The 20,870-nt window shown below is 37.4% G+C and overlaps 1 protein-coding gene across 3 annotated transcripts in view; it reads left to right on the top strand.

Moving 5' to 3' along the window:
• Heatr5b (HEAT repeat containing 5B) overlaps positions 1 to 20,870 on the top strand; it is an 89,428-nt gene that overhangs the window by 58,841 nt on the left and 9,717 nt on the right. For 2 of the 3 annotated variants that reach the window (XM_033763541.1, XM_010611403.3), the window contains exons 27-33: positions 2,296 to 2,475; positions 9,204 to 9,441; positions 10,926 to 11,180; positions 12,375 to 12,502; positions 15,438 to 15,582; positions 16,419 to 16,685; positions 18,463 to 18,687. In XM_033763541.1, coding sequence (XP_033619432.1) covers positions 2,296 to 2,475; positions 9,204 to 9,441; positions 10,926 to 11,180; positions 12,375 to 12,502; positions 15,438 to 15,582; positions 16,419 to 16,685; positions 18,463 to 18,687 — 1,438 coding nt within the window. The remainder of the gene's footprint in view (positions 1 to 2,295; positions 2,476 to 9,203; positions 9,442 to 10,925; positions 11,181 to 12,374; positions 12,503 to 15,437; positions 15,583 to 16,418; positions 16,686 to 18,462; positions 18,688 to 20,870) is intronic. The other variant, XM_019205617.2, reaches the window with a different exon arrangement.

The raw sequence follows: 20,870 nt of genomic DNA, 5'->3' as shown, positions 1-20,870 counted from the left end.
CTTACAGCCTTGGAGACCAGATAACAGGTTTCAGAAGCCATTTGGAAAAATTCTCCACGTGGATTCCAATGAACAGGAAAGAATTGGAGCTTAGACATATTCAAGGAGGGCCAGAGTTTTAGCTCAGTGGCGACCACGCCTACCTGTCAAGCACAAGGTCCTGAGTTCAATCCCCCACCCCCCCACCCGTACAAAAAAAAATTTTTAAGAGTAAAAATTTATACGAGTATCCTTAACTTTTAAAAATGTAACACAAGGGATTTAGCTCAGTGGTTCCGCTGCCTGCCTCGCAAGTGTAAGGACCGTGTACCCCTCAAAAAAATCAACAAAAAAACTCCACAAATCCATTAGCCATTATGTGAAACCCAAATGCTCTAAAAGTCAAAAGTCTTTTTTATAATTTATTTGGGAGCAAAACCTGAGCTGGCTTGTACTCATTTGGCCTTGACATGAAGCTGAATGGGATTTTAGTGTTAGTCTCTGAGTGATTTATAACATATTACAGAAGTTTCTGTGTGTTCATTATGGACGCTGCCCCACACCTTTGTAGGCGAGGTTCATGGCACTAGTTACCTTTTACCCAGAAGCAGTGAATTGTGAAACACACTTTGGCCCAAGGACTTCAAACAAGTGAGGACTTGTGGTTATTGTTGGTGAAATTGGTACAGTGAGAAGTCAGCTCTTCCTTCTTGAAATTCTCCTCTTGGCTGCTTTATCAGTATATTTGCCAGGCTTTTCAGATCTTTTTAGTTTTTCTGTGCTTGTTCTACTTGTCCCTTAAGTACAACAGTTTCCCCTGTGATCTAGCTATAATGCTATTTTTTAAAATCTATCCGTAAACACATTTACCTAGTAATACCACTTTGTGGAAATTTCTGTGTTTACGTAGTTACCCTAAACTTCCTCCTGAATCCAGGCCTAAGTTTCCAACTGCCTTCTGATAGTGTTTTTTTCACAAGTCTCTTAGTGGCACTTGGATTCAGCATGTTAAAATGTTTGGAGTCAAAATCATTGTTTCTAATCCCATCTCCAGTAAACTTTTGTGTTTTCCTTTCTTAGCTCTCTTAAACAGCAGTGTCACCTTCTTTCCATTCTTGCAAGTTAGAATTTTTATTTATTTATTTTGAGACAAGGTCTTGTTACATAGTTAAGGCTGGTCTTGAACTCACTGTGTAGCCTAGGCTGGCTGTGAGCTCACTATGTAGTCCAGGCTGGCTTTGAACTCATGGCCATCCTCCTGCCTCAGCCTCCTGAGTGCTAGGATTATAGGTGTGCGCCACCATGCCCGGCTAAATTGAAAGCTTTGACAATCAAAATTTGGCAATCTATGACTGTTCTTTCTTTTCCCACCCCCTAAAAATATCTAATTGATTTCCATATGCTACAGTTTCTACCTTCAAATTTGTCTCATAGCGCCCCTTTTTCATCCCATTCCATTCCCAGTAAGATCCATTTCGTCTGTGTTATATAGTACTGTACTGTATGTAATATTGTAACAACTGAGGAAGTATGTTATCTGTTGTCTACACAATACTGAAGTGATTTCCTGAAGCACAGTTCTAGTAGTAACAACACCTGCTCTGAAGCTGTGGAAACTCATGATTGTCTGCAGAGTAAGTCTGAATTCATTTCACATGAAGTTTAAGTTTTATTCTGATCTCAGTTAGCTATCCTAATTGCCATTTCTTCCTCAGCACAAACCTTCCTGATATCTAAACATTCTCATTTTTCCTGTTAGAATTGATTACCCTCTTACCTGTTTTTAAGGGTAATAACACATCATGTAATGTTCCCATGTGTTCATTCAATTTGTGTTTTCATACCTTAGGGTAAGACTCAGTATTTTTCCTTTTGCTTTTATTTATTTAGTTAGTTTGGTACCAGGGATAAAACTCAGGACTTGTGAGACAGGCTCGGAGCCACTGATGTACATCTCCAGTCCTTCCCTTGTGCTTTTAACTCTTTGATAGCATCTAGCATAACACTGCCTGTGGTAAGCAGAAATTTTATTGAATTAAAGACTTATTCATGGCTGAATTACTTTGTATGGAAAATCCTTTCTGTTAAAATTTTTTGTTCCCTGATGGAGACATGATAATCAGTAAATGCTGTTTTTACATAGAATATGATAAAATCTGTATCTGTTGTTTTGTTACAAAAGCTAAAATATAGTATTAGATAATCTTTGTTTTGTTCCTTAGTTTTGTGCATTTCCCTCAAGAAATAGAATCATTTTATTCATTCTCTTAAGGACATCTTTATATACATAAAATTTTTAAAATTTTCATTGCCTAGGTATGTAGTACATGGATTGGAAGTGGAGTTGTCAGTGACCTCAATGATCTCCGCCGAGTCCACAATCTGCTTGTTTCTTCCCTGGACAAAGTTCAGACTGGAAAAGGATCTTCCAGCCAGCTGTACCGAGAGAGCGCCACAACCATGGAGAAGCTGGCTGTTCTCAAAGCATGGGCAGAGGTAACCACGGCCTATTGTTGCTGAGCCCTTTCTCTAGCCATTAAAAGCTGGCACTTGGTATGGAGTGCTTTTTGAAGATCTGTTGATCACTTTTTTAAAAAACTTCTGTATTAAAGAAGGACTCTTTGTTTTTTTGTTGTTACCGAGGTTTGAACTCAGGACCTTGTGCTTGTGAGGCAGGCGGAAGAACCACTGAGCTAAGTCCCTGGCCCAGGGCTGTCCTTACTTAATATTAGAGAGCAAGGAAAGCACAAAAATAAAAACAACAAAACATTTTATCCTAAGAATCTTGTACTGTGTGTAAATTTTAGCCCACTTGCCACCTTGACATCTAGGCTACACTGGGTATTTGTTGTTTTAATAGCTGGCTCTTACTTCTTTTGTTCCTGTGTGTGTGTGTGTGTGTGTGTGTGTGATGTGTGTGTGTAAATAAGATAGTTTTTAATTCACCTTTTCTAAATTCCTTTTGCTAGTTGCTGTTGAATTCTTCTCTTCTGCCCTCCAGTATTTCACATACCTTGATTCCTTCCTTTATCAGCCCAGCTCATTCTTACTTTCCTGTTTCCATTGGCATCATCAGCAGGGTGTGACCCCTGAATAGGCAATTTCTAATTCAAAACTTGCAGCAGCAAAGGAGATGTAGTTTAGATAAAGAACCACTGTGGTTTTGCAGAGTGTGGAGGTCAGGTTTTTTTTGTTTTGTTTTGTTTTTTTCCTGTCTCAAAAAAATGGAAAATGTAGACCTAAATAAGATATCATGGAAATTAGTTTTTGCTCTGATTTTTAGACTATAGACCAAACTGTCTTTTAAGTAGAATATATTTGGGGTACCTCAGTTTTATTATTCTGCCATTTTTGGGTTTAGGCAAGTAAAATAGTATTTTTTGCTCATATTGCTAAAAATGATCATTCTTATTGATAAAATTTTAGTCTTTTTCAGATTAATGCAAATCTCCAATTTTAGAAGGAGAGTAGAATTTAAAAAGATAACTATTTTTTGTTATCTCACTTTGAAATTAATAACATTTCTTTAATTTCCATTTCTCCTTTTCTTATGGTTGGAATTAAACTGTAGTTTTATCTTTTGGGGTTTTTTAAAAAACTCAAAGTTGTCCTTAAATCCCCACCCCATTAATTAATTTCCCCAAGTGTAGAGACCATCATGTGTTTTGATGAATATATAACATATTTTTCGTCTAGTTCTCTTCCCACTGGCTTAATGTGCTTGATTCCCTTCTGCTAGAAAGCTTGGCATAGTTCTGTATAAAAAGTATTAAACACGGAGTCAGAGGCCCTAGGACAGGTTCTGCCTCCATGGTTTGCTATCTGTTTGGCTTGGTCAAGTGATTCCACCTCTCAGAACCTCAGTTTTCTTCTGACAAAAGAGAAGTATCATCTAAGGCAACATAAGCAGCAGTGTCAAGCATTGTGCCTGGCACTGAGTGGGAGTAAATAATTTGCTTTAAAGATTAAACCAGTACCTCATTTAACTAAGTTGATAATTTATGTTTTATTTGGAATCCTTTTCTTTCTTCTTTCTTTTTTTTTTTAATTTGTTTTTGGTACTGGGATTGAACTCAGGTCCTTGTGCTTGTGAGGCAGGTGGCAGAACCACTGAGCTAAATCCCCGGCTGGATCCTTTTCTTATTTATGGTGTTATTCGGTACTACACCTAGTGATTTGAACCTGAAGCTCAGCCTCTAATGTTGTCTAGGAATTCATTTCTTTCTTTACCTGTCCGAAATTCCAACCCCATGTTTTTCATTGTTTACTGGCCATCTCCGCTCACATGACCCATAGGTACTACACACACAACATGTTTCAATAAGATTGTTTGCTCTTTCCTTTTTTCCCCCCTCTATAGCTTTTTTGTTGTTGTTGTTATTTGTTTGTTTGGTTTTTTTGTACCAGGGATCAAACTTGGGTCCTTGTGCTTGCAAGGCAGGTGGTGGAACCACTGAGCTAAATCCCTGGCCCCTCCCCTCTATGGTTTTTGAGACTATCTTACAATTTCAAAACTGGATTCTGCCACCTGCCTCTCAAGGACAAGGACCCAAGTTCGATCCCTGATACCAAAAAAAAACTGGATTGAGTATTAGTTGTAATTAATTTTTCTCCTCAACCAACCATCCCCATCTTACATTCAACAAGTAACTAATTCCTATTTATTTTACTTCATTAATATATATGGAAATAGCACAATTTTGTTCTTTGGATAAAAGTATCTGTGCTCAAGCTGGGTGCAGTGGCGCATGTCTGCAGTCCCAGCTACTTGGTAGACTCAAGCAAGAGGATTGTTTGAACCCAGCAATTTGAGCTCAGCCTGGGCAACACAGCAAAACCCTGTCTCCTTTAACAGAAAGAAAAAATATCTGTGCTTACCTACAAATTCCAAATACAGAGAAAAGTATGAAAATAAAAATAAAACTCAAATGTAGAATTATCTCAGAGGTAACTACTGTTAATATTTTGGTTTATATCACTCAACATATGTCTAAGAAAACTCTGTATATTGGTATAGTGTGTTGTGTGTGTATCTTTCTTTTCTTTTTTTTTTTTTTTTTTTTGGTACCAGGGATCGAACTCGGGTCCTTGTGCTTGTGAGGCAGGCGCCAGAACCACTGAGCCAAATCCCTGGCCCTGTGTATCTTTTTCTTCAAAAGTAAAACTGGAATACTATTTAACATAGCAACTTTTAAAAAATCCTTGGCAATAAGTCATATATACCTTTCTATATCTGTAATAAGTAAATATGCCACTCATTTTCCCTGCTGCTTTAGTTTGAGTCCTCATGGTCTGTCACCTAATTTGTAGAATTGATCCACACTACTTTTTTTCTATGATTATTCTTCTCTTTCCCCCAGCTGCTTCTGTACAGGTTCTCAGAATCATCTTTCTAAAATGCAAACTCTTGGCAAAGAATATGAGTTAATAATTCACAAAGAGGAGACAAAGCTACCAATAAGCAGAAAGAAAAGAAATATAAAACATTCTTCATAGCTCAGAGGCATAGCACCTGCCTGGCAAGCGCAAGGTCCTGAGTTTGATCCTCAGTATCAAAAAAACAAAACAAAACAAAACAAAAAAACACCTCTCCAGCTGCATTAATGTGATTTTAAAAATAATAGTATTAAGCTGGGCATGGTGGTGCATGCTGTAATCTCAGCACGCGGGAGGCTGAGGCAGGAGTAGAGCTGTGAGTTCAAGACCAGCCGGGACTACATAGTTCCAGGTCAGTCTCAAGTACATAGTGAGACCCTGTCTCAAAAAACAAAAAACAAAAAAACAAACAAACAAAAAATCCTCCTTCCTAAAAAAAGTTGACATTAATCTAAAATTTGTTTTTTGATTCTGAAACATGGTGTCAAGTGAATAGAAAATTGAGTTAGAAGTTACACACACACACTTTACTTAAAAGACCGTGAATGTGTATATACAACGTATCTAGAATGTTAGCAGATTGTATGTGAGTAGTAGGATTGTGTGCAGTTTTTATTTTCTTTATTTTACATATGCTGCTAATTTTTCTTATGTAATACCTAATTTTATTTTACTCTTTGGTTTTTGTTTTGTTTTGTTTTGTTTTGTTTTGAGACAGGGTCTTACTCTGTAGTCCAGGCTTGCCTTGAATTCACTATGTAGCCCAGGCTGGCCTTGAGCTCATTGATCCTCCTGCCTCAGCCTACTGAGGGCCGGGATTATAGGCATATGGCACTATGTCCAGCTTGTAATACTGAATTTTAAAAAGCCTAGACAATTGTGTAAAAACAATTTAAAATATGTCCGCATACATTGCAAATAATAGTATAAAACACAGAGCCCTTTTAGAAAGCTGGTAAAGGCTCAGGGTGCAAGGTCCTGAGTTTGATCCCCAGCCCTGTAGGGGGAAGAAAAAGTATAAGAAGCCATTTGGCAGTATGTATTTAGAGCCAAAAAATATTTATAATCAGTGACCAAGTAATTCCATTTCTAAGCCTTTTTTCTTACATGGAAGAGAGGTAAGTTTACAAAAATGTTTACTTGCAACTTTATAGTATGAAGAAGTGAACAACTTTTGTCTTTAGGTCTTCCTTCTTAAGATTTCCAGGGCTAGCTGGGGATTTAGCTCAGTGGTTCTGCCCCCTGCCTTGCAAGTGCAAGGTCCTGCATTCAATTCCCAGTACAAAAATAAGTGCAAGGTCCTGCATTCAATTCCCAGTAAAAAAAAAAAAAAAAAGATTCCCAAGGCTAAATAATCAGAAGTAAATGCAGGATTTCAGATGTTAAGGAACTTGTTAGATATATCATGGTATCATCGGTAGCAATTAGAATAACAGTCATAAAGCTTGATATCCACATAAGAAAACTGATAAAATTAATACAGAATTTTCTGTACAGCAAAATTAGGATTAACAAAGGTAGTATATTAACTTGGAAAATTTTTAAATTCTTATTTTTCAGACTTTGTATAGCATAGTTATTAAAATAATGCATACACTTAGAAGGGCGTGTTGGCGCATGCCCGTAACCCTAGCATTCAGGAGGCTGAGGCAGAAGGATCACAAGTTTGAGACCAGCCTGGGCTACATAGTGAGTTTCAGGGCCACCCTAGACTGCATGGCAAAACTGTTGACACCTCGGGTCGGGATTTAGCTCAGTGGTACCGCCGCCTTCCTTGCAAGTACAAGGACCTGAGTTCAATCCATAGTACCAAAAAAAAACCACAAAAAACGATGGCTACCTGCCCCTAAATACATGTGGCTTTAATATCCTGCAGTGGCTGCCATTTCCCTCATCACCCACACAATAAAATCACCTGTCACTCCCACTTCATATCCTGCACTCAGGTCATATCAAAACCTACAGCTCTCAAAATGCCATTCAGCTTCCTATTTTTATGCTCTTATTCTTGCTGTTCCCTCTGCCTATAGTCCGTTTCATCTTTGCCTGTGAGCAAGTGAACGTTTGTCCTTGAAAACTGCCTTGTCTTTCTCATACTCCCAAGATCCATCCATCCTAGAAGCTCCCTGAGATTAATGGGAACTGTCACATGTTCACTTGATGTGAGATCCTGGGCCTACCCACTGGGTGGAATGTGGTGAGAAAGAATATTAAAAACAGATTTTTATAAATTATTTCTGTTTGCCCAGTGTGATGGCACACGCCTGTGATTCCAGAACTTGGGAGGCTGAAACAGAAGGATCGCCTGGGGTGTGAGGCCAGTCTTGACTACATAGTAAACTCTGTCTCATAAAACAAAACGAAAATACTTCTGCCTGCATTTTTTCACTCCTCTATCATTTTGTTAGTCTATTAGTTCAAAAATGCATGTATTTATGCATTATTTTTCTTTATTGCCTCAGATCCTAACAATAACAAATGTAAGACAGAAGATGCCTACTAAGGTTTCAAATGAATGGCTGAATGTAGTTGATGTGCTTATTGAAATCAGGAGTGGTGGCACACACCTGTAATCCCAATATTCAGGAGGCTGAGGCAGGAGCATTGCTGAGAGCTCAAGGTCAACCTGGGCTACATAGTGAGACTTTGTCTTAAAAATATCCACAAAATAAAGGGCTTATTGAGACATGTTCTTCAATATTAGTGTGATAACAAATTTAGAGCAAAAACAAATTTAAAACCCCTTGGAAATATGAATGTGCTATTTTTATACCCTGAAATCCAAAGTCCCTACTGTAGAGGTTAGCAGTTCCTATATGCTTTCTCTGCTCTAGCTGTCTGCTCAGTGCAGAAATACACAATTTCTCCCTCCAAGTGTACCATATAGACACAGATTTCCTCATTAGCTACAGTGGAAGTTACACTAGCTAGGTTTTCTCCAGATTTTTATGTAGTGCAATTTTTTCTTCTTACACTTATTTTTTTCCTCTTCATTAATATGTTATTTAGGTGGGGTTTTTTTGTTTTGTTTTGTTTTTTTGGTGCCAGGGATAAAACTAGGGACCTTGTGCTTGCAAGGCAGGCAGCGGAACCACTGAGCTAAATCCCCGGCCCTGTTATTTAGTTTTGTATGTGCCAATTGCAAAAATTAAATGTATGTACAAAAATAAATTCAGCAAAGAAAAATCTTTAAAATTATGTTTTAGAAGGGGCTTGGGATTTAGCTCAGTAGCACTGCACCTGCCTGGCAAGCACAAGGTCCTGAATTCTATCCCTGGTACCAAAAAAATTACGTTTTAGAAGAGTTGCTATTATACGTCCTTTGGTTCATGAACTAGGGTACAGAAAATATATTTGACTAGTAAATTATACTCAACTCATCTATCTATTGTATTGCTAAATTGATAAATATCATTTAAGGACTGTATAAAAAGGGTGTAAAAGCATAATTTATAAAAGTCCTTTCTTTGGCCACCGCACTATTCTCAGTTTTTTTCTTTGAATGCTGTCTGTCTGTGTTGAATGAATCTAGACAAGTGGAAGTAGCAAACAGGAAGTTATACCCTGTGGCAAAAACAAAAAAAAAAAAAAAAAGAGAGGTGGCTTTGTGAAATAGAAGAAAGAAGTTCAGAGAAGCCTACTCAAGGAGTATGTGGTAGGAGGGATAGTCAGATCAGTTTTTAAAATTGCTTGTAAAACAGATGGTTACTCTTTTGTCATTATTAGGCATTCATAAAGTTGTGTAATTTCTCATATCTATACCAGATTATCTTTGATAATTCAACGTAATGATAACAACTTTAAATATCTGTTTTTATTTTATTTTTACCTCTTCTGTATCTGATTAGGTATATGTGGTTGCTATGAATATTAAAAAGGAAGCAGAGTCAAAACCAAAAAGAGCAGCAAAAACTACTGATGATGATGATGATGACTATGGTGCCATAGATGAGCTACCACCGGATAGTTTAATAACACTGGTACAGCCTGAACTGCCAACACTTAGCCGCCTATGGTTGGCAGCATTGAAAGACTATGCACTTTTGACTTTACCAGCTGAATTTTCTAGTCAGCTCCCTCCAGATGGTAAGTATGGCATTTAGGTTGTTGTTTTGAGAAGGAGTTCAAAGTAGTAATTAAACAAAATAGATTTGGTAGAGCATCTTACAGTTTTGTGAACTTAAATTTAACATCGTTTATTTAGAACATTTCCTTACTGAGTTTGTAGACTCAAGTCACTACAGTATGAAGCTTTTTTGTTAGCTGAAGCAAAAATGTTAGAACTGTTATAGGAATAGCGGTATGAATGAGGGTACCCTAAATAACTTTGGATAGCAAGTCATTGTGCATAGCTGTGATGTATACTCCTGCACCGGTCAGTATACAGCAAACCTGGGATTATGACTGGCCTGACATACAAATGACTTGAGTTATGATCCAAATACTGGCCCCTTGTGCCTGCAGATGGTCTCAGATACAGATTTAACCCTTACAGAATTCTGGGAGGAACATTACAGTATTCTTTCCTGTGTGGGGTTATTTGAGAAATCCTGGGCCAGTATCTAAGGACACTGAGATCTGCCTTAATACGGGAGAGAGACTTTGAAGGCTGTGGAGAGGAGTCTGAGCCTTCGGTTGACCAAGTTGAGTTACCCCCAGCCCTTGCAAACGAATTGACTTCATAAGTCAAAAGTAGTCTATGTATTTTCATATGATCTTACTCTATAAATCATTGGGATGCTAAAAGTCCTATGCAATTTGCTGATGCTTTAATTTTCCTATTGAAAATGATATAGAAATCATCATGAACATTTTTGCTATTTAGAAAATAGCAGTTTATACTCAAAGAATCCATTTCTCTTCCTGTGTAGTAATGATAACAATAATGGTGTTCTTTTTCTCCTTCCTTAGTCACTCATGATAGCAAGGAGAGGAAGTCCTCAGTATTAATATTAGAAACGAGGAATAACAGAAGAACAGCAAAAACAGAAAGACAGAGCCAGGCATATTGGCACATGCCTGTGATCCCAGCACTCTGGAGGCAAAGGCAGGAGGATTGCTGTGAGTTTGAGGCCAGCTGGGACTACATAGTGAGTTCAAGGCCAGTCTGAACTACACAGTGAGACCCTGTCTCAAAAAACGAAAAAAGAAAAAAAAAAAGAAGAGACCAAATCTCTGGTCAGGGAAAGATCTTTTTTTTTCCCCTCTTGGTACTAGAAATCAAACTCAGGACCTTGCACTTGCCAGGCAAGCACAGCTTGACTGAGCTAAATCCCTGGCTGGTCATGGTAAAAGTGGAGGTGAAATGAGGAAGTAAATCTGACCACAGGCTGGAATAGATAAGGCTGCTTAGTGGCACTAGCAGCACAGAGGAGAGGCTCCACAGCTGGTATCCATGAGGGAGAGATGGGCACTGTAGGTCAGCAGCTGTGTAAAATGGTTGTGTGCCTAGGAAAAGCTCATTGGCCAGATTGTGCTTCTGTATGAAAAAGGTAGTTTTAAGTTAGTTGTTCAAAAGTGAGTGAACACTTAACAATAGAAAGTCAGGTTTTTAATTGGTTGTTTTTCAGGCGGAGCATTTTATACACCGGAGACTATTGATACAGCCAGACTTCACTATCGGAATTCCTGGGCTCCGATTCTCCATGCAGTGGCACTTTGGTTAAATAGCACAGGATTTACATGTTCGGAGTCCATGGAAGCAGCAGCAGGGTCTGGTTCACAAAAACGTTCTGCAGCTGTCAGTTTAAACCAGGCATCAGGAGCAACAGCCAGTGCTAAAACGTTGCCAGAAATTAACAAAGACAGAATGCACCTGATTTTAGGTAGGAGTGCCATTATATTTTCAAGATGTGTCACTTCTGAAAATTTTTTCTCTCATGTAGTGAGCTTCAAAATATGTCACTTCTGAAAATTCATATCTTTCAAATGGTGCTGTGGAAAAATTTTACATAGCACAATTCAGATACCGAATAATGAAAAGATTTTCCAGATGAACTTACAAGTTAACTGTTTTTTTTTGTTTTTTTTTTTTGTTTTTTTAACCAGGGTCTTATTCCTATAGTCCATCTTGGCCTTGAACTCGTGATTCTCCTGGCTCGGCCTCTTGAGTTCTGGTTTTATAAGCACAAATAGCCGTGCATGGTTTTAACCGAATTTTTTATTTAAAAAGTTTAATTGTTTAGGGTCGACTATTTAGCTCAGTGGTGCCACCGCCTGCCTCACAAGCGCTAGGACCTGAGTTTGATCCCCGGTACCAAAATAATTAATTAATTAATTAAATTGTTTAGAACTACTCTGTAAGTATTTTAGCCATCATGTTCACTCACAGAACAAATGCTGAATAGTTTTCAGAGAAAAAAACAAAACATCTTAAATGTATTTTTTTATTCAGCAACTGGTTTTCTTTTTACTTTGTACTTAATAGGCCCCATGAAGAAAAATTAATCAAATTTAAGCCTGATTTGCATCTTTAATCCCAGCACTCAGGAGGCTAAGGTGGGAGGTACTCAAATTCAAAGCCAGGCTGCAAAACAAAACAAAACAAAGTTTTTATGTATGCAAAATTGTTTAGTAACCATTTACTGAAGGGTATTTTGTAATATTCACAAATTTATTTTTTATGTACTATTATTTTTAAATATCCTAGAAATAGAAAAGTGAATTATCTTCATAATCAACTTTGTGGTATGGGAATTCCTTCTGTATTTACCTAGTTTGAATATTAGTCTACTTGCAAAAGTAAAACTTTATGTTCAGTGGCTGTTGAGCTTAGAAATCATTTTGAATTTACCATGTTTTCGTTGTTGTTGTTGTTGTTGTGGTACCAGGGATTGAACTCAGGACCTTGCTCTTGCGAGGCAGGTGCAGTGCAACTGAGCTAAATCTCTGGCCCTATACTTTACAGCATTAAATATATGTTAAAGTAATCTGTAAAAGAAAAATAGAGAAAATATTGTGTCAAAGCAACACAAGTGTTTATATATTGAAAACCCATGTTTTTATTCTGTGCATTTCAGGTGTGAGTATACAGTTTCTTTGTTCCCCTAGACCTGAGGAGCCTATTGAACATGTTACAGCATGTCTACAGGCCTTGCATACCCTGCTGGATTCTCCTTATGCACGAATCCATATTGCAGAAGATCAGGTACAGTGTAATTCTATAATAATGAATCCTGTGCTTTGTTTTAATCATGTTTACCTTGGGACAACTTTCTGATATTGTAAACAAACAGGTTATGTTAGTTAATAACCATATTATATGGGCCAGGGATTTATCTCAGTGGTTTCTCCACCTACCTTGCAAGCTCAATGGGGGCCTGAGTTCGATCCCCACTACCAAAAAAAATAAATAAATAAAATAACCATACTATACATTAATGATAGTGATGTTAGGATTTAGGATTTTGTCTCTTGAATTTTGCGTGACCAAGCAGAGCTAGATTACAGGTAGTATGTCTTTGATTTGTTCATCAGCAATCAAAACTAAAAATTTAAAGGATATTAAGGGATGTTTGTTACAAAACCAAGCTGTCACTGGATTTGTTATTGTGGTGGAACTGTTGTTTGTTTGTTTGGTTGGTTTTTTTGTTTTTATTTTTTTGGTACTGGGGATTGAACTCGGGACCTTAAGCTTGTGAAGCAGCTGGTGGAACCACTGAGCTAAATCCCCAGCCCTGTTGTTTGTTTTTTGAAACAGGGTCTTGCTGTGTAGTTCAGGCTAGCCTTGAATTCACTGTATAGCCCAGGTTGGCCTCGAACTTGCTGCAATCTTCCTGCCTCAGCCTCCCAACTGTTGGGATTATAGACATACACCACCACACCCAATTAGGAATTTTTAAAAATTTTCATAACCATCCCTTTTGGCATCACCATTACCACATGGTGTTATTTTACCATAAAAACAAACAGATAAAATACAAAGTTGATATCATTACATAAAGTTGATATCACTACATAAATATGATGCCACCCCAAACAAAAAAGCATATGCCATGTGATCATAAAATTCATTTACTGATTAATTCTTTTTATACCCCAACCTGATAGCCTCAAGTTGTGCCTCAACTAAACAATAAATTACTACAAAAATCTTCAATGTTGTTTCCAAGTTGTTAAACATGTAACATTTAACGTAAAGGAAGAGAGACTGCTTTGTTATTTAATTTCTGAGCCCACAACCTGAGAAATAAATCATGAGTAGATTTACATATCACTAGAGCAAGGCTTTATTTGAATAGAGGAATGACATGATAATTCTGTATGTCAGAAGATCACACTATTAACCTTACAGCCACTGGCTTCTGAGAGATGAAAAGGGCGACAGGAAGATTAGTTAGGAGGAGTTTCATAATTCCACAGAAACATTGAATCCACTAGCCTGGGAAAATTCAATAAAGGAAAAAGGTAGAAAATAGGAAATAGATCTTTTGCAGAAGGGAAGGGGACCAAGAGATGGAGGGAGGAGGTAGAGGGAAAGGAAGGGGAAGAAAAAAGAATTAAGATGTGTTATGTATATGTACCAGTTTCCCATGAGTAATTTGTATGTACTGCAAATGTAGTGATAAAAATATTGAAAATGAATGAATGAATGAATGGAGAAGAAAAGAAGGCCAAGATTGGAACTTTGGGGAAAAATGACATTTAAGGATTGAAAAATGGGAAATAAATCAGCAGTGGAAACTGCTAGAGAAGTAGGAGAACAAAAAGAGAACAAAGTTATCAAAGACAGATGTTTCAAAAAGGTAGGTGAGGGCCAGGGATTTAGCTCAGTGGTTCTGCTCCCTGCCTTGCAAGCACAAGGACCTGAGTTCAATCCCTGTACCAAAGGAAAAAAAAAAAAGAAAAGAAAGAAACAAAAAGGTAGATGATGGTGTCAAAAAAATAATACAATAAATAAGGAAATAAGAGTCCAGAGGAAGTTATTAATGATCACCTGCAGGTTTTCTTAGGTGGGTAGAAGCCAGATTATAGATCGGGGGAAAGTAAAGAAAGTAGAAGCAGCTAATCTGGGAAAGGAAGGAGCAGAAGTGATAAAGAGATGGGGGAGCTGGGCATGGTGGCCCATGCCTGTAATCTCAGTACTGGGCAGGCTGAGGCAGGAGGATTTCTGTGAGTTTGACACCAGCCTGGGCTACACAGTGAGTTCCAGAGCAGTCTCAACTACATAGTGAGACCCTGTCTCAAAAAACAAAAAAAAAAAAAAGAAAGAAAGAAAAGAAAAGAAAAGAGAAAGATGGGGATATAAGGATCTTCGAGGCTTTGGTGGGGGGTGGACCACTAGACAAGAAAATCTTGAGCAGCATTTTTGTACTAAGGAGAGTAGCTTAACTACAGAGAGACTAGAGACATGAGGTATGATTGAAGTCCTTGAGTTCCTGGAAAGTCAATTAAGATGGGAGAGAAAATTCATGAACAAAGATGAACCAGCATTGAATAAGAGGCTGTATACTTGATTTTTTTTTTTTTTTTTTTTTTTTTTTTTTTGTACCAGAGATTGAACTCAGGTCCTAGTGCTTGCAAGGCAGGCAACAGAACCATTGAGCTAAATTCCCAGTCCTGGATACTTGATTTTTAAGGGAAGAGGTAAAAATGGCTCTATTGAAGTTATGTTTTCTCGTCCTCTTTGAAATTTGAGGCAGGCTCAGTGGATGGATTAGATGTGGAAGATGATAAAAGGCTTAAAATGAAGTTGTATAGTATTTTTTGAGGTGAGTAGAAGAAGGCTTTGCCAGAAATTCCTGTCGTCTCTGGTTGTTACCTCACAGGTACACTCAAGTCAAATTGGAAATTATGAATTTCAGTGGCACTAAACTCTGGCTCCAGTATTTCTTTCCAGTAGGAGAATGATTATCCTTGAATATCAAAGTTAATTAAATATTTAAATACTGAAATTGGTTGATTGAAAATCTAGAATAAACTATGACCAGTTCTCAAGATTGTCACAAAGTGCTTATTAAGTAGACAGTCCTATATTAGTTTGCAAAGTTTCTTATTTTCACATGTATACTTTATCAGATTTTAATAATGAAGATTTTCCCTTTGAAAGAAAAGTTAATTGCACTGGTGTCTATTTGTAACAGCTGATTGGTGTTGAATTGCTGAGTGTCTTGCACCGCCTCCTGCTGACCTGCAACCCATCATCCATCCAGCTGTTAGTGACTGGAGTTGTCCAGCAGACAGTAAGAGCGGCTCAGGATTACCTGCAAGAAAAGAGAAGCACTCTGAGTGAGCATTGAAAATTTCACTAACTTGAAGTATAACTTATTTGTACTCTAATTTTAAAATACTGTCCTAATGCTGTGAATTTTTTTTTTTTTGGTGAATTTTCTAATAAAAAGAAAACATACATTTAGAAGATAGGAAGTTGACTTTGTTTTCACTACAGTGGACTAAATAAAATTGCTGATATGTAACTATATTTTCCCTTTCAAAAGTACTAGTTTTTGGGCCAGGGATGTAGCTTAGTGGTGCCACCGCCTGCGCAAGGTCTCGAGTTTGATCCCCAATACAAAAAAAAAACAAAAAACATAAAACAGGACTCAAATACCAGTTTCTTCCTGGCATGGTGGCACATGCCGGTAATCCCAGCACTTGGGAGGCTGAGGCAGGAGGATTGCTTTGAACAGCCTGAACTACATGCCAAGACCCCATCTCAGAAAAAAAAAAAGTATGTTTCATATGGTTCAACCTAGCTAGCGTATATCATTCCTATTATGAAATAAGTACCTAAGAAAATACCTACTGAAGATTTTTCAAGGAAAAAATAAGCTGTCTATTGCTTTGAAGGGCGAGAGAGGTCAATAAGGTACTATATACAGAATTTTAGTAAGCCAGAGAATTACACTGAAAATGACATGTAGTATTTGTAAGAAAGAATTTTCTTTTGTTTTTGTTTGTTTGTTTGTTTGTTTTTTCTGTACTGAGGATGGAACTTAGGACCTTGCACTTGCGAGGCAGGTGTGGTGTCCCTGAGCTACATCCCTGGCCCTAGAATTTCTTAAATGTACTTCCTATTACTTTATTTTTTGCGGGAAATTTCACCAAATTATCTTTTACCTAAGATGAAGACGATGTGGAGAAAGAGTCTTTTGCTGTATTAGGAGAAGGAGGTGATAGCGGAGGCCTCATTCCTGGAAAATCTCTTGTGTTTGCAACTATGGAGCTGCTGATGTTCATTTTAGTGCGACATATGCCGCATCTGAGTACGAAGATGTCGGACTCACCGAGTCACCTGGCCATGCAGACTCAGCTGTCAGAAGAGAGTGCTCGTTTGGTGGCAGCAACAGTCACCATCCTCTCTGATTTACCATCCCTCTGTTCACCTGCTGGTATAGTATCAATCAGCATTTGGAGTTGCATTCTATTATACTAGATGAAGATGTATTTGCCTTGAATTTTAAACATCTATAATTAATTTTTCTCTTCAGTCTGCAATATGAAATGAGAAGTTGGTCTTTTTTAAGGGATTGTATACCTTTAAAATCCATTAAAGTTTAAAGATTCAAAAAACCAAAAACCTAAGATGATCTTCTCAGATGTTTTTTTTTTTTTTTTTTTTTTTTTTTTTTTTGTACCAGGGATCGAACTTGTGACCTTATAAGGCAGGCAGTGGAATCACTGAGCTAAGTCCCCAGCTATTTTCAGACAAGTTTTAAATCAAAGATAGAACTGGAGACTGGGGGAAGACATTCAATGTCAATGGGTAGACATACCGTCAAATTACTGTTTTCTAATCTAGTAGCCATACATGAGCAACATTGAAGAAATAATGAATGTCAGAGGAAAGTGACAGCCAATTTTAAGGTGTAACTAAGAAATTATGGTCTGGGCATGGTGGCACATGCCTGTAATCCCAGCACTAGGGAGGCTGAGGCGGGAGGATTGCCACAATGTCAAGGCCATCCTGGATTACATAGCAAGCCTCAAAAAAAAAAAGAAAAAAAATATGACTGGGACTGAGTGGTAGAACACTTGGCTGACAGGCACAAGGCCCTGCACCATCAATCCATAGTACCACAAAAATAAAGAGAAATGGATGAAAGGAGTCTAATAATAATAGCTATGCACAGTACTGAAGAGTTGTTGGAAGGAAGTAGACTTTTCCTCTTATCTGGAATATAAAAATAGTATCAGTCAATATATAGGTAAATGTGAGCCCAGCTTGAGGGAAACCCGACAGTTAATCTGCTGTGCTAAAATAACTGGCACTCCGGACTGGAGCTTTGTAAGCTGAGGCTACAGCAGCTCTGTGTGAAAGTAGTGAAGGCATTCCTTCAGTAAATGCAGGTTGGATTTGAAGACTTCAAGTGTTCTCTGAGCTACAAAGTCTAGGATAATTTCATTTCCTCTGCCTGCCCCTGTAGTCTTTATTTTCCTGACTTGATCAGAATGACTTTAGTACATTGAGGGTTGATTACATATCTTAGAATCGCTCTAAGATTTCCCAAGTCTCTCAGATGCTTCTCCGAGTATATAGTATTTTTTTCCTTCTTTCTTCTATGTTTCTTTCTCATTTTCATTATGCAAAGCATGAAATATCAGTTAGGTGAAATAATGGAAATAATAAAAACAAGACTAGGTTAGAAAAAGGAAAATATTAATTCTGTCTTAAGATAACATGGCATGGGCTGGGGATTTAGTTCAGTGGTTCCAGAGCCTGCCTCGCAAGCATAAGGACCTGAGTTCGATCCCTGGTACCAAAAAACAAAACAAAAAGATAGCATGGCACAGCCACTGATTTAGCTCAGTGGTTCTGCCACCTACCTTGTACGTGCAAGGTCCTGAGTTCAATCCCCAGTACCAAAAAAAAAAAAAAACCCCAAAACATGGCACTTTCTTATGTTCTTATAATAATAATAATGCCGTAAATTTTACACAGAAACAAGAAAAAGATATTAAACTATCAGCCACATGTGTTGGCACACATCTGTTGTCCTAGCTGCTTGGGAAGCTGAGGCAGGAGGATTGTTTGAACTGGAGTTGAGGCCAGCTTGGTCAACATAGTGTTATGCTGTCTTGGGGGACTGTAAAAATGTAAACAATGGAAGTAACTGTAATAGAGGCACTGAAATGGTTATAAGGTAACTTGATTTGTTTTTATTTCAGGATGTATGACAATCCTGCCCACGATTCTGTCCTTAATTGCAAGAATATTGAAAGACACAGCAATAAAGTCTGTAGATAATCAGGTTTCTCCGCCTGTCAGTGCAGCTCTTCAAGGGATCAAAAGTATCGTGACACTTTCTATGGCCAAAACTGAGGAAACTCAAAAACAGTGGACAGCTCTGATTCGTAGCACTCTTGCATGCATCCTGGAATATTCTCAACCAGGTAATGTATTTGAGTTTTAAACATTTTAATCTACTAGTATATCTGTTCCCTAATTAGTTAATTTTTTGAATAACCTTGTTAGAAAGCTGCTATATTACACTGGGTCAGCTCAGAGAGATGTCACAGTCACCTCCTTCAGACTTGAACTTTAATACCCTCTCTGGAAGGGTTGACAGCCTGCTCTTAGCACTTACACACATGTTGGGAGATTTCAAAAAAGACACTAAATAGGGCCGGGGCTTTAGCTCAGTGGTTCCACCACCTGCCTTGCAAGCTCAAGGTCCAGAGTTCAATCCTGGGTACAAAAAAAAAAAAACAAAAAAACAAAAACAAAAAACAAAAAACAAAAAAAAACAAAAACAGATATACTCACATTTGACACGTGTTGATAAATCTATGTTTGTTTCAGATTGATTATTTTAATAAAAATAATAGAGAAATTAAAATACCTGTCATCCTCCCAACATATTCTCAACAGCGAAGTGCAATCTTGATATTGAAATATCTAAATATATGCATATATTCATATTAAGTATATATCCTATATTAATATTTATCAGTTATGTTAATATAATTATGTTGCTATATTAAAGTTAAATAACTATGAACAACATATAGCATTCAAACTTGTTTTTTAATTTATATAAGTAATATATTAATATCTCATTTTATTTGTATTCCCTTACTCAGTACTTTTTTCTTTTGGTATCACGGATCAAACTCAGACCTTGCACTTGGGAAGCAGGCAGTGGCGCCACTGAGCTAAATCCCCGGCCCCTCAGTGCTTAATTTTTAAAATAACTTAATATCTCATTTACTTCTATTCCCTTACTAAGTACTTAATTTTTAAAACCTATCAATTTGGTTATGTAAAACCATTTTTTCTTCTCTTTTGTAGGTTTTGTTTGCTTTGTTTTGTGTTTTGAGACAGTCTTGCTGTGTAGTCCACAGTAGCCTCAGATTTTCTGTAAAGACCAGGCTACGCTCAAATTTGTCATCCTCCTGCCTCAGCCTGCCCAGTACTGGCTTATGGATGTGTTCCCCCATACCTGGTTCTTTGTAGGTTTTTATTGCATGCATTTATCAATTACTATTCATTTGCCTTTCTATTGCTGCTTCTGCTAGTTGAGGCAATTTTCCCAAGTGCAAATATGACTGCATTGAACATCCTTTAGATTCCTCATGCATGGGTGCTATTAGAGATTTCCTAGGGTATACCCATAAAAGTGGAATTGATACCATATTTTAACTTTAATTTCAGCAGACATTGCAAAGTTACTTTAAATTAGCAGTGTATAAGAATCTGTTTCCCTACAACACCAGTATTTGGTATTGTCAGACTTTTAAATTTTGCTATATGGTGGGTAAAATGTACTCCTACTGTTTTTGTATTTTTCAGGTATGTGTTTAATTTGGGAGGAAACGCTTGTTTATATTTTTATCCATTTTCCTTCTGTGTTTCTTTTCTCTTGTTTTATTTGTATTGTAAATAAAATGCAAAAATGAGAAAACAAAGACTTATAAGGAAGGACTTGTCATGTTGCCTGTTAACACATTTCCACACTATCTATCATAAACTGTGCATTGGCCCATAGTCCATGGGTGGAGCAGTAGAGTAGAAGAAAGCTGTGAAACCAATGTGTATTCACCTGAGGGCAACATAAACCATAATGGTTATTCATTGTGGTTCATATGCTTTGTGCCAGTTAGCTGAAGGAGAAATAAACTCTAGCTAGGTCTTCATCTTACATCATAAATCAAAATAAACACCAGATATATTAAAGTAATATCACAAAATTTAAAAAAACAGGAAAGCAGGCTGGGCTTGGTGAAGCACTCTTGTAATCCCAGCACTCAGAAGGCTGAGGCAGGGGGTTCTTGTTCCTTTGAGGCCTGCCTGGGCTACACTGAAATCTTGTCTCAAGCAACAGACACACAACAAAATAGGAAAACAGAAAATGTAGGTGAACCTTTTTGTGACAGAATGGCAAAAGACCAACTATAATTTAGTAGAAGATACTGCAGAGGAAATATTGATGTATTGCTGTATGTAGATATTAACTTCTACAGAGCAAAATATCTGACATTATAGAATAGCTGAAAACTGACAATAATATTCAGGTCAGTGTTTATATCATCAGTATTTGGGTGTGTTCAAAATATGGTGAATGTTTAAATTTTTT

This window comes from Fukomys damarensis, unplaced genomic scaffold, assembly GCF_012274545.1.
Source record: "Fukomys damarensis isolate Sample0158 unplaced genomic scaffold, DMR_v1.0_HiC HiC_scaffold_2, whole genome shotgun sequence".
Classification (NCBI taxonomy): domain Eukaryota; kingdom Metazoa; phylum Chordata; class Mammalia; order Rodentia; family Bathyergidae; genus Fukomys; species Fukomys damarensis.
The sequence above is the reverse complement of the archived record's forward strand: the minus strand, read 5'-3'. Positions and strand labels throughout refer to the sequence as shown.